General features: G+C 36.3%; 2 protein-coding genes across 3 annotated transcripts; one reads left to right on the plus strand and one right to left on the minus strand.

Moving 5' to 3' along the window:
* Positions 1-704: 704 nt before the first annotated feature.
* LOC106436409 (aluminum-activated malate transporter 13-like) lies at positions 705-12,175 on the minus strand. 2 transcript variants are annotated; one of them, XM_048747902.1, is made up of 7 exons: positions 11,786-12,025; positions 11,363-11,419; positions 11,138-11,278; positions 10,428-10,700; positions 10,210-10,340; positions 1,626-1,769; positions 705-1,539 (listed from the first exon to the last, which is right to left on the minus strand). In XM_048747902.1, exons 2-7 carry the CDS (start codon positions 11,367-11,369, stop codon positions 880-882), a joined length of 1,356 nt encoding a protein of 451 aa, XP_048603859.1. In that variant the 5' UTR covers positions 11,370-11,419; positions 11,786-12,025; the 3' UTR covers positions 705-879. The 2 variants fall into 2 exon arrangements, with proteins under 2 accessions (XP_048603859.1, XP_048603858.1); XM_048747901.1 differs by lacking the exon at positions 11,363-11,419 and having other exon boundaries at positions 11,786-12,175.
* A 2,173-nt stretch (positions 12,176-14,348) lies between these two features.
* On the plus strand, positions 14,349-16,674 carry LOC106436306. Its single transcript, XM_048749141.1, has 3 exons — positions 14,349-15,034; positions 15,125-16,363; positions 16,473-16,674. Exons 1-3 carry the CDS (start codon positions 14,349-14,351, stop codon positions 16,672-16,674), a joined length of 2,127 nt encoding a protein of 708 aa, XP_048605098.1.
* Positions 16,675-17,297: the final 623 nt, after the last annotated feature.

Here is a 17,297-nt window from a genome sequence, read left to right on the forward strand (position 1 = left end):
ACAGAATATAAGGCGGCTCGGCCGACCAATAAATAATAAAGAGAATATAAGGCGGCTCGGCCGACCAATAAATAAATTAAATTGCTAGTAAATAATATAGGCGGTATTCCGGCCATTATAACATGATATAAATAATAGTAGAGGCGGTATACCGACCATTATAACAGTGTATAAATGATACAAATAAATTTTACCGAATCGCAGAGTGATCGTGCTGATAACGTGTTATAAAAGGAACTGGAATTTTATTGTATCGCGGGAATTTAAATAAGGGCAAAATTTATACCCGTAGATTTTATAACACGGATAGAAAGTGTTTATTATAGAGAGAAGAGAAGAGTGAATGATAATTTATAAACGATCGAATCGATCGTTTATATAGAAGTAGAATTTACTGTGCAAATAGTACAGTGGGCCCCACATCTTTTATATTTTTCAACGTTTTAGGCTGGCTACTGGCTTTCTTAGCTGTTTTTCGTAACAATATGGAAATTAATTTAGCTACGTAATGTGATTTTAAAATTTGCAAATGTGTTTTATCAAAATAAATGACCAGCAACTTGGTCGAATAGCTCAGTGGTAGGGCAATTGACTGCAGATCAATAGGCCACCGGTTCGCACCCGATTGGGCCCTATTATTTTTTACTCTTCTCAGTTCTTTTGTTAAGACCTGAGTTACGACTTGCCATAAATAACAAAAGAAAAAGGCAAACATGTCTTTTTTTGTATAAGTAAAGCCTCAGAAATTACAAACTCGTGTTACAAAATTCCGAGAAAAATAAGAAAGACGAAATCAATATCCCATTCATTATTCATCACAAAAAGAGAATCGAATCACATAGAAAATTGTACAAACCAAGCCGAACTATACCGGTCGGTTCAATCTCCAACCACTAGATCCACCGGTTTCTCAATTCGCACTTCCACATCCGTCCGATCAACAATCTTATCATACTCCTTGAAGCAGGAGATGCTTCCCAGCTCCTCCACCTCATCAATCACAGTACCAAGCCTTGCCACCATCTCCACAAGAAGAGACGCAAAGGCAGCAAACGGTAACGCCTCCGAAAACTCCAAACTTTTCATAACCGCGGCTTTACTCAACTGTTTTCTAAATCTCCTCTTCTCTCCAACCGGTCCCGGTTTATTCACCGACTTCCGGTGTGACGCCTGGCCCATAAAACTAGAGAGCGAAACAGTGCTGTTAAACCGAGCTTGTGATACGGTGACGTTTTGTGGCGTTGTCTGACTCAAAACATTGCCGTCGACGTTATTACTGTCGTTGTAATATGAAACATTGCGGTTTAGGTGTTTGTTGGTGATGTCACTGTGAAGGTTAGACCCCAAGAAGAGCTTAGGTTGTGACTTTATTGCTGCGTTGAGATCTTTTAACGCTACTTCTAGATTGTCGGAGAGAATCTCCGGCGAGCAGTGACGTTTGTTTAGAATGCTTTCAGAGAGTTCCGACAAAACTTTGCAGATTTCTCCGGCTAGTCTAACACAAGGATCTTTGAAGAGAGTACGAATAGACCTAGGAGTCTTTAAAATAAACATAAAGTATGGTTATATAAGACTATACGTTATGTAATTTTTATGTTGAAATAGAACGTTAAGTTTAATTTTACCTGAATCTCGGTTTGTAAGCATCCGTGAAGAGCAACAACAGTGTGACCAAACTTGCGAAGAACAGATCCAATTTTGATGTATTGTTGAGATGGAAATTTATTACAACGCAGTGTATGTCTCGGCTCCCAACTTGCATACATCGCCTAAATATATGTGTGTATATGTACACATGTCAATATGTTCATTATTCGCCAGCAAAATGTTTTAGAGTTTAAACACTTTTTAGTAACCGTTTATTACATATCAAAGCGTATACTAATCCCAAAGTATGAGAGAACTCAGAACTGTAACCCCTTAACTTATAGGTGAATCATTCAACTACTAGATCATCATCACAATTTTTTGTTATAAAACATATACATTAGTAGTAATAAATAAATATTTCAAAATTAGTATAGTAAAAATAATAATTAAAGAGTAAGAGAATATTTCAAAACTTGAGAACCTTTCCTATAGTTTTCAAAATGCTTTTATATTTTCATTTAGTTATTTTAATTTATTTTTAACTTATTTTAATACGTAGTGTAGTATATTCGGTATTCTTTTTTTTTGACGCTTAATCTCATTCATTCCAATATAGAGTTCATGACCAAAATGGTCGTACATAGATGCATAAACCAAGTACTGCAAACATACACCAGTACAAAGAAGGGAAAAAAACAGTAGCTATCGATGCCAGTAGGCACCAAAGTAAAAAACCTGATACCAGTAGGCACCAAAGTAATAAACCTTGAACCGTCAAGGTATAAAAACCAGCTGAAATGAGACTACCAGGGTATTAGTCTACCTTTTTCGTTCTTTCCTATCAACTAGTGGACTATGGAATTCTGCAAAGTCTTGTTAAAGAGCTCCCAATTTATTGAAGCTACGAGACCTAAGAACTCCTCAAAAGGGTAATGCTTGCAAGAGGTAAAGACTCGAGAACAAACCAATCATGGCAACTCAAACTTTAAAGTAAATGACTGGAGCCAAAATAAAACGACAAGAGTATTCGATATTCTGTATGTACGTTTTTTTGTAACGGTTAAGAGTTTAAAACCTAAAGAGAAGACTTGAACTCCAACCTCTCAAATTAAAAGGCGAATTATTCAACTACTAGAGCTTTAGACAATGGTCTCTAAGAAGGTTCTATCTCATGGTTCTATCTAATTACATGCTCAAAACTAAATCAAAAAGAGGAAAAATAGATAGATATGGTTCTAAAAATGGAACTTTTGAAACCAACTCTAAGTTAATACGTGTCACTTTTTCTGATTGGTTAGTATTTTTTTTTTAATTACACCCAATTTTTTTCTCTCTCATTTCACGGAAAAAAAATTGTTTGGCTCTCTCTCTCTCTCTTTTCTTGAATCTTGGTGGATTCGAAAAAAAATTGAGCTCAGTACTCAATCTGAGCCCTTTCGGTTGAACCCAAAATTGCAGAGAACCCCGCCTGTGTTTAAACCCTCCGACGAGCTCTCCGGCAGCCATGTACGGCGGAGGTGAGTTTCTTCTTCCAACCGCAAATTCACCGGAGCTCTGGTTTCTCCGACGAGAAGAAATGTCATCCTCTTCCCCTCTGGTCGCTCTCTAACGAGCAGGTGAACGGATCGGTTTCCGGATTGGGTTCTGTTTAGCTCGGCTGGATTGGGTGAAGATCAGAGTCAACCCACTGCTCCTAGGTTCGATTCCCCCCCCCCCCCTCTCCCTCCTTTATTGATTGAGTGATTGATGATATGTGGATTGTGGTTCTAAGCAGGAAATCTAATGTAGCAGCGGCTTTTCTGAAGGCGGGAATTAGACCGACCTCTCCGCTGCATAACAAATTCTCTGGGATGACCTTAGAGTCTTCTTCAACGGAAAGGAACGATGATGGGAGGTATTCGGAGTACCATCCTTTGCCTCTGCCGCTGGGATCTCCTATGAGCCCCTTTGTTGTGCTTCTGTGTTCTCCTTCGAGCCCTTCTTCGGGTGTGCAAGGGTCTTCGGTTGTGGGAGGGTCGGAGAAGGAGATTTCCAAGTGGAAGAAAGGGAGGTTTATTGGGAGTGGCACCTTTGGGAAATTTTATCAAGGCTTTAACAGGTGATCATCAAATTGGAATTTTGATTAGTTGCCTTAGTTTTTAGATGACAAGAAATGGATATGTTCTGGTAGATAGGGCATTTGATGCAAGGTTTCTCTTTAGGCTATGAATATTGATATATGTGTCAATTGCTCTCTTAAACCAGTAACCAGAGTTGCTTTGTGTGATGATGAGTTTGGCTGTATCCAAGGGTTTATTAAGTAATATGATGTTGGAAGTTTGTTTGTTTTTGATGGTTAGATCAAGATTGAAGGTTAATTTCACCTGCTATCTAGCTTACTTGATCAAAATTGATGGTTAATTTCACCCTTCACCATCTAGATTAAGGCAATAGAAAGCACAAGTTTCTATAATGCTAGCTCCGTTTACAAATACTAGGTTATATCACTTTGTCTCTGAGCTGTTTGCTACAATCATATAACTTTTTTTATGCGGTTCTTATGGTGAGGAAGGAATAATTTGTGCTATTAAAGAGGTCAAGGTCATTTCTGACGATAAAAACTCAAAGGAATGTCTGAAGCAACTAAATCAGGTTTGTTTTATATCACACCTTATCTTTTGTATATGTCTCAACACTCTTAATATTGGTCACACCTGTAACACTTTGTATATGTCTCAACACTCTTAATATTGGTCACACCTGTAGCCAGTTTATATGTCTAAGGGCGAGCTTTGACGAAGATAGGAAGCCATTATGGAAGCTAAATTGAGATTGCTGGTTGTCTGATTACAACCAATATAATATGTTGAAATTGGTTGTTAGATGTTAACTAGGTTAGCTTGGTCAGTCTACATAAAATTTACTTAAGTGATCAATGCTTATGCTTGGTAGAGTCTAGTATCTTGGTAGTTAGCTTTAATTAAGGTTGTCTAATCAAATGTACCAACCTAATGTGACCAATGCTTGGTTGTTTTTAGATTAGGTAAGACTTTATTGCTAACACCACACACTTGAAACACTTAAACACACTCACACTTGTTATAAATGAAAGCAACATGCTCACACTTTAAACACTCAACACACTTAAACACAACTCGTCATTCTTCATCTCTTTGTTTTTTCCATTGCTCATTCATTTTCTATCTCTTTCTTTATCTTTTGCTATGTCCTTTACCATTCTTCTGTTTTTCTCCTTTTCTTATTTTTCTGAAAAACTACTTCACTCTCTCCTTCTCCTTTCTCCACCAAAAAGTATGAATGGATTCTTCAAATCCATTTATTCAGTCTTCAGGTTTTCTGGATCTGTTAAGTAGCCAACAGTGTGATCCCGTCTCACAAAGCAGAGCACTTGGATCTTCAGAAGTTCCTCTTTTTAGTTTCCAGTGGACTAATGTTCCAACTCAAGCTGAAAAGACAGCTGAAGACAGAAGAGGCATAAGGAATTGATCATAGAAAGAAGATGTGGTGCTCATAAGTGCTTGGCTTAACACAAACAAAGATCCGGTCACAAGGAATGAGCAAAAGGATGGCTCCTTTTGGAAAATAGTTGAAGCTTACTTCAATGCAAGTCATCATCTTGTTGGTATGCCAAATAGAGAGGTTGGCAAAACTGTAAGCAAAGGTGGTCCAAGATCAGTGACCAAGTCTCCAAGTTTGTTGGCTCGTTACATGCTGCAACAAATCAGCAGTCAAGTGGGCAGAATGACAATGATGTAATGAAGCTTGCTAATGAAATATATCACCATGATTACAGTGCCAAGTTCACACTTGAGCATTGTTGGAGGGAGCTAAAAATGAACAGAAATGGCTGGCAACTTTTGGGACAGATAACAGCAAGTCAAAAAGAAGGAAGGGTGAAGATGGTTCTCAAGCTTCTGTCAAGTCATAAAGCCATGGAGATCAAGAAGAGACTCGCCCTGAAGGTGTGAAGAAGGCAAAGGCAAGGTTGAAGGCTCAAAGGGGTGCCAAAGAGATGGAAGCAATCAGCAGCAAGCCTGTGGAGAAGTTGCAAGAGATGTTTGAGATAAGGAAGCATGATCATGAATTGAAGAAGCAGGACTTTGAAATGAAGGAGAAGCTTAATAAGCAACATATGTTGAAGACTTTCCGTGAAAAAAAAGAGCCTCTTAGTGAGATTGAACTGGCTTTGAAGAACAAACTAATAAGTGATATGTTGTCATAAGCATCTATAATGTCTATAGAGGCAGTATGCTTCTGCTTATGTATTTGTTTATGGAGTCAGTTTGTTTATGTTTTTCAGGTCAGTTTGTTGTTGTTTGTTGAGTCAGTTTGCTTGTCTATGTTTTAATTGTGTCTTATGTTTTAAAAGTCGGATGAATGATGTATTTTCACTATCTATGAATTTGTTTTAGTAATGGTTTAAAACTGAATCATGAGAAGCTTTGGTTTAGTTCATAAGTTTGATTTTCTTTTCTTGGAAATTATTAAATGTTGTGTTGTATGGATAGGAGTTGTTTGTTCCTTTGCATTCCTCAAATTTATGCTTTTTTTTACAGGTTGTAAGAGATTTGATTGAGGGTTTTGTCTACCATGTGTTTGCAGGTCCTGAAAAGCATTTTTTAACAAGTTGATGACACTTGAGCTCGTATGTTCTGTTTTTTTGTGAATCTGATGGTGTATACTCAAGAAGAATCTAGTTAAGCTAATGGAGAAAGGATGTAATTGACATGGGAATTGTATTCATGCTACTTTAGCTTTGTATTCAGTTGCCTTCAGAATTGTATTCCATTTGATTTGGCACCACAAATTGTAATTTTTTTTAGTTCCATATTCTAGCATATTGGTTTTCATTATGTACCACCAATTTCTATTGTAAACACGTCAACATTTGTCTATATATTTCACATTGTATAGCACAAAGTTTATTACAAAACTGAGAATTCTCTCTATATCATCATCTTCTATTCTTTACTAAGAATTCTTTCTATATCATCTTCTTCTTCTATTCTTTACTAAGGAAAATGACATCTTCTTCCCGTGATATTTTCGAGGAAACGGTCGAAGAAACGTTCGAATCAACATTGTATGAAAGTATGGAAACAAACTTTCAATGAAGAATTCGAAAATCTTTCCGTTAATCGTTGATATCTTGCACATTTGCATTGTTTTAACTATTCATTCTTGCATGTTTTGATCATTTAGATTATGGATTATGCATTTTAGTTTCTTTTTTGCATTGCATAAGTCTTTATCAGGTGTTGGAGTGTCTTTTGGAGCTCTTGGAGGTACTTGGAAGCATTTGGGATCAAAAAGAGAGTGGAAAGTGTTGTTTGAGCGAGTAGAGCACCGGAGCGGGCAATGGGAGCGACCTACGACACCCGCTCCAGACTAAACGAAGGCAGTGCGGGGAGACGCAGCAGGGTTCGGCACCCACTCCGAACAATGCATCTTGGTTGACGAACTTTGAAGCTGGAGCGGGCAGTGGGAGCGACCTCAGTAACCCGCACGCCAAATGAAGTTGACACTTAGAGCGACGTCCCACAGCGGGGTGAGGCACCTGCTCCGAACTCAACTTCTCGCCGACAACTTTCGAGAAGTAGAGCGACCAAGACGGAGCGAGGTCCGCAGCCCACGCACGAAACGAAGAAACAAAGCAGGCAGCTGGAGCGACCCTCCATTGCGGGGTAACCAACCCGCTGCAATCCAGAGCGACCATCCGGAGCGGGATGACGAACCCGCTCGGCATTCCTTGGTGTCACGTACGACATCCAGAGCGACCTCATGGAGCGGGGTCTGGAAGCCGCTGCGAGATAGAGCGACCTGCTGGAGCGACTTGAGCAACCCTCTCGCCTTTTACCACTTACTCGAGTTTTTATGTTTTGTTGGGCTTTCTCAGACTTATTTTTGAGGCCCACTAGGTTTTTAGGAGTCCTATAAATACTCTCTAAACCTAAAATTAGGACTTATCTTGTTTTCAATCTAATCAAAAGCCACTTTTGGGTGAAAGATCTAATCTTGATCATAATTTCTTACCTTTGCTTGATTATCTTGCTCTCTAATCATGTTTAACCTTGAATCATCCATGGTTTTGGGGTTATTCATGTCTATTAGTGAGTAGACTAATATCGGATTCATGGGCTAGGGTGATTAAGGGTGATTATAGAAGATCTAGGGTGTTTAGTGCTAGATCAACTTGTTTCCTTGCTTATTGAGGGTTCTCAATGCTATTTTAGTCTTGATCATACTAAAATAGATCTCTAGGCATTTCCTGCCCACAAGGTGTATGATGAAATGCCTTAAAGAACTCTTCGATGCTTTTAGCTTGCTCTACCAAAGAGATTAGTTGCTAAAGGAGTTAAGATTGCTATTAGACTTGTTCTCCATGTTTGCTTTAGTAACATTCAACCTAAGAAATTTGATGCTTGAGTTGCTTTAGCAAAAGAACATTCATCTAGAGATAGAGCTTGTTTAGCTTAGTATCTAGGCATAAGGAAAGTGTTTGATTGATAGCTTGCCACCCTTAGATTGGATCTACATCACCCAAGATCAAATGCCTATCCCCATGAGTCCTCTTGCTTCATACTGAGAAAGAAAGATCATTACTTTATTGCATTAGCTTATTAGTTCTTAGTTCATACAATCTTTAAAACCGGATTGCACTTAGCTTAAGCATGAACTTGCATTCCCTTTGCTTTAGAATCACCTAGGATTAGTTCGACAATCTTTTATACTACAACATTTGACTAGGAGCTTTGAAAACTCCTAACATCAATCGTCAACAAGCAACCATCTATTTCGACGTCGGTTTAGAATGAACAAGCCTTGTTTATGCGTATTGTTACTCGACTCGCCAATGAAGTTCCATTCTTTCAATGAAGAAGAGATGCTACCAGAAGGTTCGGTCTCTCTGGACTACAGAAGGCCACAGCATCAATTCGTATGATGGCATATGGTTGTTTGGCTGATGCAGTTGACGAATACCTCCGTCTTGGTGAAAGTACTTCAATTTCATGCTTAGAAAAATTTGTTGAAGGAATCATATATTTGTTCGGAGATGAGTATCTCAGAAGACCGACACCACAAGATCTTCAACGACTACTCGATATTGGAGAGATGCGCGGTTTTCCCGGGATGATAGGAAGCATCGACTGTATGCATTGGGAGTGGAAGAATTACCCAACTGCTTGGAAAGGACAATATACACGTGGATCTGGAAAACCTACAATTGTGTTAGAGGAAGTAGCTTCACACGATCTTTGGATATGACACACGTTTTTTGGACCTCTAGGTACCTCAAACGATATCAATGTTCTTGATAAGTCACCTGTTTTTGATGATACATTAGAAGGTCAAGCTCCAAAAGTGAATTTCTTTGTCAACGGACACGAGTATCATTTGACTTACTATCTCACCGATGGTATTTATCTGAACTGGTCAACTTTAATCCAATCTATTTCACTTCCACAAACTCCGAAGCGTCCTTATTTGCTACACTACAAGAATCTGTCTGTAAAGATGTCGAGCGTGCTTTTGGAGTTTTGAAAGCTCGATTTGTCATTGTTAAAAAACTCAGCTCTTATTTGGGATAAGCCAAAAATCAGAAAGATTATGAGAGCATGTATCATATTGCACAATATGATAATGGAAGACGAACGAGATGGGTACACTCAACTGGTCAACTTTATCCGAACTGGTCAACTTTAATCCAATCTATTTCGCTTCCACAAACTCCGAAGCGTCCTTATTTGCTACACTACAAGAATCTGCCTGTAAAAATGTCGAGCGTGCTTTTGGAGTATTGCAAGCTCGATTTGTCATTGTTAAAAAACCCAGCTCTTATTTGGGATAAGCCAAAAATCGGAAAGATTATGAGAGCATGTATCATATTGCACAATATGATAATAGAAGACGAACGAGATGGATACACTCAATTTGATGTATCAGAATTCGCACAAGTATAATCAAACAGAAGTTCACATGTGGATTTCATGTATTCTAAAGATATGCCTTCAAATACTGGCAATTTGATGGCAATTCGAACTCGACTTCATGATCGCAACATACATGAACAATTGAAACATGATTTGGTTGAGCATATATAGCGTAAATTTGGTACAAGACAAAATGACTATTAATCGTTTAGTTTTGTTTACCATTTCTCAATCTATGTTATATGTTTTTATGTCAAGTTAATTTAAATTTTATGTAATTCAATAATTTTAAGTTTTTTTATCATAAAGTGTGATGCAAGTAATCTATTATTACAAGTTTTCAAATTTTTAAAATTTAGAACCTTTAATTGGTTCTATCATTGGAGGGGTTAAAACTAAATAAATATCTAAAATTTTTAATTTGATTATTTTTAATTAAAAAATTGATTTAGAACTCTGAAACCATATCTATTGCTATGGAGATTATTTAATAAGTTAGTGCGTTAGATTCCAATTGCGACAAGACTTCAATTCCCCATTTTAGTATGTATTTTTTGTCTTTTTAATATATGTGTAATCTTTTAGATTTTCTGTAAATAAATTATAATGTTAAGAAATAAATGTTAAGCGATGTCAATCAAGAATTTAGTCGGATTTCTAATAAAGATTTTACTTTAAGATGACTTACTAGTGCTTCATCAGAAGATTTAGAATCCAAAACAGTCTTATATCCTTTGTAGATTACGTCATCATCATCAGATTCTGAAACTGAATCTTCTTTGTCTTTCTCCTTCTCCTCGAAATACTTCTTTATACAGGCTATGTATAGGATAAAAATCACAAATATGTATAACTGATTAGGTTGCATATTTAGTTTATTTTTATTTTTATGTAAGAGATATGTACCTTCAATAGAGCGTGAGAGGCCTTGGAACTTAGTAACGGTTGACATGTGAAGGTCATCGCCAGACCATATTGGAAAAACCAAAAGGCTCATGAAAAGGCAAATGCCAATACCCATAGCAATGGTTAATAATCTCTGGTGTGCGATTTTAATCACAGTATCGATTCTGTAACTCGATACTGTGATAAGATTAAACGTCAAAAGAAATACCAGCATTCCGTAATCGTAGTTTTTCTTTACGTATGGAACAAATCTCATGTACGTTATCGTTGACCCTGTTACACATAGGAATATAAAATTTGATTATATATATAAATATATATATATAAATATATATATATATATATCTTTAAATTATGGTATTTTAATGCATTGTCAAAAGTTACATAAGATGTCGGCCATCTAAGTAACGTCTACCATATTCTAAATTTTCATTCCATTTTATTTAATCATGGAACTTTAGAATATTTGCCACATAATCGCTTCCGATATTTTAAAATCAGCTTTTAGATGTATTAAAAAATATCTTCTTCCACAAAGAAATTGGACTCAGGGTTGCTACCCCTAAACCACCACCTTTGGTTAGAATTTTATTCCAACGTTTTTAGGAAATTTAACATATCACAAGCTAACTACATATGTTTTATATATGTATAATGGTTTAACAAAATATAAATGTATGACCAGAGGAAGTGTATAACAGAATACGTACCGATGATGAATACAGCAGCGCCAATGAAGATACCTCCTAAAATTTTACCGGAATTAACAGCAACAAACTCAATAAGATATGCCAGAGATCCTGCTATTAGTGTCCCTAATCCTCTATTTAATCCCTTGCGTAATGTCGCGCCTGCAATTATATATAGCTAGCTAATATTACAAGTTACCATGGCCAGATATTTTGCAGTATGTAAACAACTATAAATTGAATTACCTAACATCAATTAAAAAATCCGCCATATTTCATTGGTGCCTCTCCAAACCCGCTCAACTAATCGATTGAGGAAAAAAAATCAATCAGAAAATGTTTTTTTTTCTGTTCTTCCTTTAATCATAAAACGTGCTACAATTTGAATCATAACTAAATTGTAGATATAACAGATCCTATTGAAACACAAGTCAGTAAGATTTTTTAACAGAAAAAGATAATTAAATAGAAAACTGTATAAAATACTTTGTGATATTTCTCAATTCTCACAATTTTTGTGCTTGGTAGTTATAAATGTATATTATACCAATTCAGCACGAGGTTACCAATCAAACTCAAGAAATTTGTAGCACTCAAACTTTGTTTTTAGAGAAATATGGAGATAAGATCACAAACAAACAAAATGTAAATAATTGATGATATAATTACCGGCAGAGAACTCGAGAACGACGACGACAGTCATGACTGCCCAAATTGCATTTTTGCCGATACCTTTGAAGAAAGGTTCCATGAGATATAACAAGGACACAAGTGTTAATGAAACTCCTACTTTCAAAGCATGTTTCAGTCTCCTCGTATCTTCTTTTCCGACATTCCATAGACTCTTTAGAATATTCTTCATCTTTTTGGGATGCTCTATCTTCTTCCTCGTCCTTCTAGAACCTTCATCTTCCATAGTAATTTCCATGCTTTTGTTCCACATTTCTTTTCTTTGATCGTCTATAGTTTGTTGTTAACTGAAAGATATACAATCTTTTTATATACCCTCGTGAAAACTATTTCAATGCGAAGCTTTTGGTTGTACTCTAGTTGCATCTCTATGTATGTTAAATAGTAGGTGAAGTAGGAGAGAGTCATCCCATTACTTTTTTTTTTTATTTAGATGATAATTAATGTCTATTTTTCAAAATATCGGTATAGTTTTCACAAAAATACGTAGACCATTTCCTTATATACACATAAGCAGGAAATTGAAATACACTACCTAGCTATGCACATTTTAAATTATGGAATTTGTCTACTATACTACAAAAAATGAATGAAACAATATCTTCTTTCCTCGTCCATATATCATTTATTTAAATTTCTTATTCCATTCATTCAATTCATTTTTACTGTTTACACCCTTATTTTTATATCGTCCATAGATTTTCATATGTGTCTCATTTTTTTGTATCTTAGAAGGAATCTGTATATTGATATATATATATATATTTCTACACAGATTTGTAAAGAATTTGAGCTAAATCCAAAACGTTTGAACCAAGAGCTCTTGGTCTAGTGATAATGGAACTCCAGCTGGAGTGTCCGCTCTGGGTTCGAGTCGCCTTGCCCACCTTTCTGCCTATAATCGTGCGTGTTCGGATGAAAGGCTTCGTGGGGATTAGTCTGGGTTTACCGTTTGAGATTCTCCACGGATATAAAAAAAAAAAAACAAAATCCAAAACCTTCGTGTAATTTTTTTTTTGGTGTGAAAACCTTCGTGTTATAATAGTAGGAGTATAAAAAATTTATACTTAACAAAATTACTATACTGTTTTAATCAATTTATAGATGTAAAAAAGATCGCAGTACATCAATATACCTTATTATGAAAACTAATTTGATCCTAATAAGATCTGGACGGTGCCTTCATTAGTCAAGTTCTCAATTTCTTTTTGGATGGAATCGGTGTTTAATTGATGACTAAGCAGTCGACAAGGAAAGTAATTTTAGGGACGTCAATTTGTCGCAAAATGTATCGACAATAGTGATGCTTTCATTTCTCTACCACGTAGATCAGTCTGAGAACAGTATTCAACATGTGATTTTTAATCCATCTTGTTGTAAAATCATAACATTTTATATAAAAATTGCCATTAAGATATTGATCAAATTCTATGTTTGCACGTTTTCCTATACAAAATGATTAAAAATATATTTAGAAAAGTCAAATATTTTATTTTTTTAATAATGTTTATGCAGAAACAACTTCTAAGTATAATATTTTGATATTCAATTAATCTACAAAGGCACAAAAGACAAAAAAAAAAATCTATAACCACCAAAACTAATCTCTTATGGGACAAATGAGTGTAAGTTATGATTATACCCTTAATGAAAGCTCAACATCAACCATTGGATCTGATTCTTCACGTTATAATCTGAGCCGTCCGATCTTTAAAGATGAAATATTTACAATAATGTCATTAATGAAACTTGTCTCTCAGCCGCTGGATCTTATGAGCCTGTTTTAATCTTAGCCATCAGATTTTGTCTGGGTCCCACTGAAATTTTAATCACTCTTCTTCTTCTCCATTTCTTCTTCAACCATACCCAACCACGAAAATTCATTTCCTTCACCAACCAAACCTCTATTCTTCAACTCTTCACCCACAAACCTTTACCTCTGTTTCTTAGGGTATTTTTACAGGTTATGACACCGTGAAACATCCCATTTGCGTTGTCCTTGGTTCTGAAATCTATTGGTAAGTGTAAACTCTCTTCCTCTCTCTTTTTTGTCTTTCTCTCTTATATTTTTATTGTTATTTGTTTCGGTTAAGTCATATAAAATACATGTTACCTATTAGTCAGATTATAAGGTTGGTTGATAGAATTTTGTTAGAGTATGAAACATAAAATTGCAAAAGAAATCGTTTTTGTGTATGGTACAACCGGTACAACTTGTAACACAAAATTTTTTAACAACTAGTTTCACTGGTACAACTGATGTAGTATTACTAACATTTTTATAGAAAATGTATCATTAGTAAATCTGGTACAACTAAGTGTAACACATTGAATAGGTGGTATTGATACACCTAATATAACTTGTAATAGTCATGTGCAAAATGAACGTCCGATAACTAGTATTACTTGTATAACTTATAACTAGTTTGATATGTAAACCCGTCAAAGTGATAATATAACAGATATTTTTTACAACCGTAAAACTCATATAACTTGTACAACTACTCAATAATATTGTTGTTTTTTACTCATTTCAGGAAGTATGGATAGCAATGGATCTGTGGTGATACACTTTGAACATGGTGTAGACCGACATATTTCTACTTTGGTGATGAAAGGAAGATATGAGGAGATTACTTATTCCCACTTGGTTGATAGAATAGGCAAAAAACTGAAGATTGATGTAGATGCCACCAAGCTTCAACTGAGTTACTTTCCGCTGGTCTTGAATAATAAAAATTCTTGTTATATCTTGAATGATGAAGATGTTTTAGGATATTTGATGATGGTAGATAAGAAGAACCGACGTTGTGTCTTGCATGTGGAACTTGCCAAAATCGTCTCAGAAAATCAGAGCAACGAGATGTTTTCTATGAATGAGGAAAATCTGAGTGATGCCAGAGCTAATGATGGCATAGTTGAAGTTGGAGAGTTGGAAATTGTTCCTCATATTCAGGAGGATGAGTTTGAGCATGAGAAAATCAGTGAAGAGGGTGATGAAATGGATGATAGGGAGGAGTTGCCGGCTGTTACAGCAGTTGAACCTCCTGTTGTCAATTCAGAATGGGATGATGGCATTGATATTAGTCTTCATCAAGAATTTGCGACTAGAGAAGAAGTGAGGGATTTAGTGGACAAAGGTGTGCATTCCAATTGTTTTGAGGTTGATATACAGAAGTCGAATCCTCGGGTTTACATATTGAAATGTCGTGGGGCTGGATGCATAAGGTATTTACGAGCTGCAAGGCTGAAGAACTCTGATTTTTTCTCTATCAGAACGTATTGAAAGATTCATACGTGCTCTCGTGGAGATGCAAGTGTCATGAAGAAGAAGAAAAGAGGCACGCCAAGCTTGGTCGCATCAGTGGTGCACTCTGATTATCCCGGCAAATACAAGACTCCGGATCCAAAGACTCTCATAGATTTGGTGCAGAACAAGCTGGGTGTTAAGGTTTCATATTCTACGGCTTTGAGAGGGAAAAATAAAGCTTTGAGTGATTTACGTGGTAACCCGGAGGAGAGTTTTGCTAGGCTGCCATCTTACTTGTACATGTTACAAAGGATGAATCCTGATACCATTACACGATTAGAAGTGGATGAGAAGAACCAGTTTAAGTATATGTTCTTTGCGCTCGGAGCTTGCATCGAAGGGTTCAAGGCGATGAGGCAAGTGATAATAATGGATGGAACTCACCTGAAGGGTGTGTACAAAGGAGTGCTTCTCATTGCCACTGCTCAAGATCCAGATCATCATCATTATCCCCTTGCTTTTGCAGTAGTAGATGGTGAGAAAAATGCAAGCTGGGAGTGGTTTTTAACTATATTAAAAACTTTGATACCAAATGATCCTCAGCTTGTATTTTGTACTGATAGAAACCAAAGCATCATCAAGAAAGTACACGAGGTATACCCATTGGCGATCCATGGATATTGCAATTATCACTTGTCTAATAATGTCAGCGGAGCTTGCAGCAATGTTAACAAGAAAGGGGTTGCCAAAAAATTTAGCAGTATTGCTGGTATTTACAGTGAGGTGGAGTTCATCAAATGCTACAACGATTTCAGGAAAATGTATCCTCAAGCGGCCGAGTATCTAGATGACAGTGTTCATGAGACAAAATGGGCAAGATGTAAATTTCCGGGAGAAAGGTACAACATAGACACAACCAACACTGTTGAATCTATCAATGGTGTTTTGAAGGAACCAAGGAAATATGCGTTGTTGCCAATGCTTGATGTGATCGTGGAAAAGATAACAGAATGGTTCAACAAATACCGTCTATTATCTCTACGCGTACCAGAGAGGCAGATACTAATCCCACATGTGCATGGGATATTGCATCACATATATCCTTCGGCTAAAAAGCTGAAGGTGACCGAGCTAAATACATTTGAAGGTCACTACAATGTGCTTGGCGAGGATGATCATGGTTATTTGGTTGATCTGAGCAACAAAACATGCTATTGTAGGTGTTTTGATATTGATCGGTATCCTTGTGTGCATGCACTTGCTGCCATCATGGCGCGTGGAGAAATGGCTGAACATTATTGTTCTAGGTATTACTGGATGGAGCAGTGGACTTTGGCATATTACAGGACAATATATCCAGTGCCTCATCATTCAACATGGGAAAGTTCTGAAATTCCTGAGGAAATCCGATATCAGGTTGTCCTCCCTCCGTATGTGGAGAAAAAAAAAAGGAAGACTACAAGTTACTAGATTCCCATCTGCCGGAGAATATCGGAGGAAGAGAAAGAAGAAGTTTCCACCATTGATTGGTGAAAACGAAGAAAGTGGCAGTGATGGCACTGACAGTGATAGCAGTGGTAGTGACAGCAGTGACAGCAGTGGAAATGAGAACGAATGAGGTGACAACGAAGGAAGTGGTAACGAAAAAAATGATGAATGAGTCTCATTTGTGTTGTAGAATTTATTTGTGTGCTGTGGAACTTATTTGTGTTGTAGAATTTATTTATGTGTTGTGAAACTTTATTTATGCATTATGTTGTTTCAATCAGGTAATACAGGTGCAACAAGGTAAAACTTGATAAAATATAACACTCATATATTTGTGTTGTCTTACTGGTACAACTCGTAAAACTCAAATAGGTTCGACTGGTAAATCTAGGACAACTATGTCTAATTTACTAAAATAGGATCTACTAGTATAACTAGTACAACTGTGCAGGTTGTAAAATTTAAATATTCTTTTGGGTGTTCCCTATTAAAAAACCAATCAAATAGTCTAATTTTTAAGTGTTTGGAAAGGTGTCTTTGTGTTTTGTATTGTGTTCTTTTTTTTTTTTTTAGATTTCTAACTCCATCACAAAAATTTGTTTGATCTACCTTATACTTTTAAGGTTTGTTAACTTGTTTGTCCACTTATTTTTTTCAAAACATACATGACAAGTATTTTCACAATAGTGATGATTTCATTGTATCCGGGCAAGCATATGTAAACATACAACAGTGGTACAACTAAGGTAATTG

This window comes from Brassica napus, chromosome C2 (assembly GCF_020379485.1).
Source record: "Brassica napus cultivar Da-Ae chromosome C2, Da-Ae, whole genome shotgun sequence".
Taxonomy (NCBI): domain Eukaryota; kingdom Viridiplantae; phylum Streptophyta; class Magnoliopsida; order Brassicales; family Brassicaceae; genus Brassica; species Brassica napus.

Excerpts from the sequence above, each read along its gene's own strand:
- LOC106436409 (XM_048747901.1), bottom strand. The coding sequence starts at position 12,059 with ATGTGGAACAAAAGCATGGAAATTACTATGGAAGATGAAGGTTCTAGA. Across the intron at positions 11,279-11,785 it reads CGTTCTCGAGTTCTCTGCCG|GCGCGACATTACGCAAGGGA; the intron begins GTAATTATATCA and ends ATATAATTGCAG. Across the intron at positions 1,540-1,625 it reads GCTTACAAACCGAGATTCAG|ACTCCTAGGTCTATTCGTAC; the intron begins GTAAAATTAAAC and ends TTTATTTTAAAG.
- LOC106436306 (XM_048749141.1), top strand. The coding sequence starts at position 14,349 with ATGGATAGCAATGGATCTGTGGTGATACACTTTGAACATGGTGTAGAC. Across the intron at positions 15,035-15,124 it reads CGTGGGGCTGGATGCATAAG|TGTCATGAAGAAGAAGAAAA; the intron begins GTATTTACGAGC and ends TGGAGATGCAAG. Across the intron at positions 16,364-16,472 it reads GCTGAACATTATTGTTCTAG|GTTGTCCTCCCTCCGTATGT; the intron begins GTATTACTGGAT and ends ATCCGATATCAG.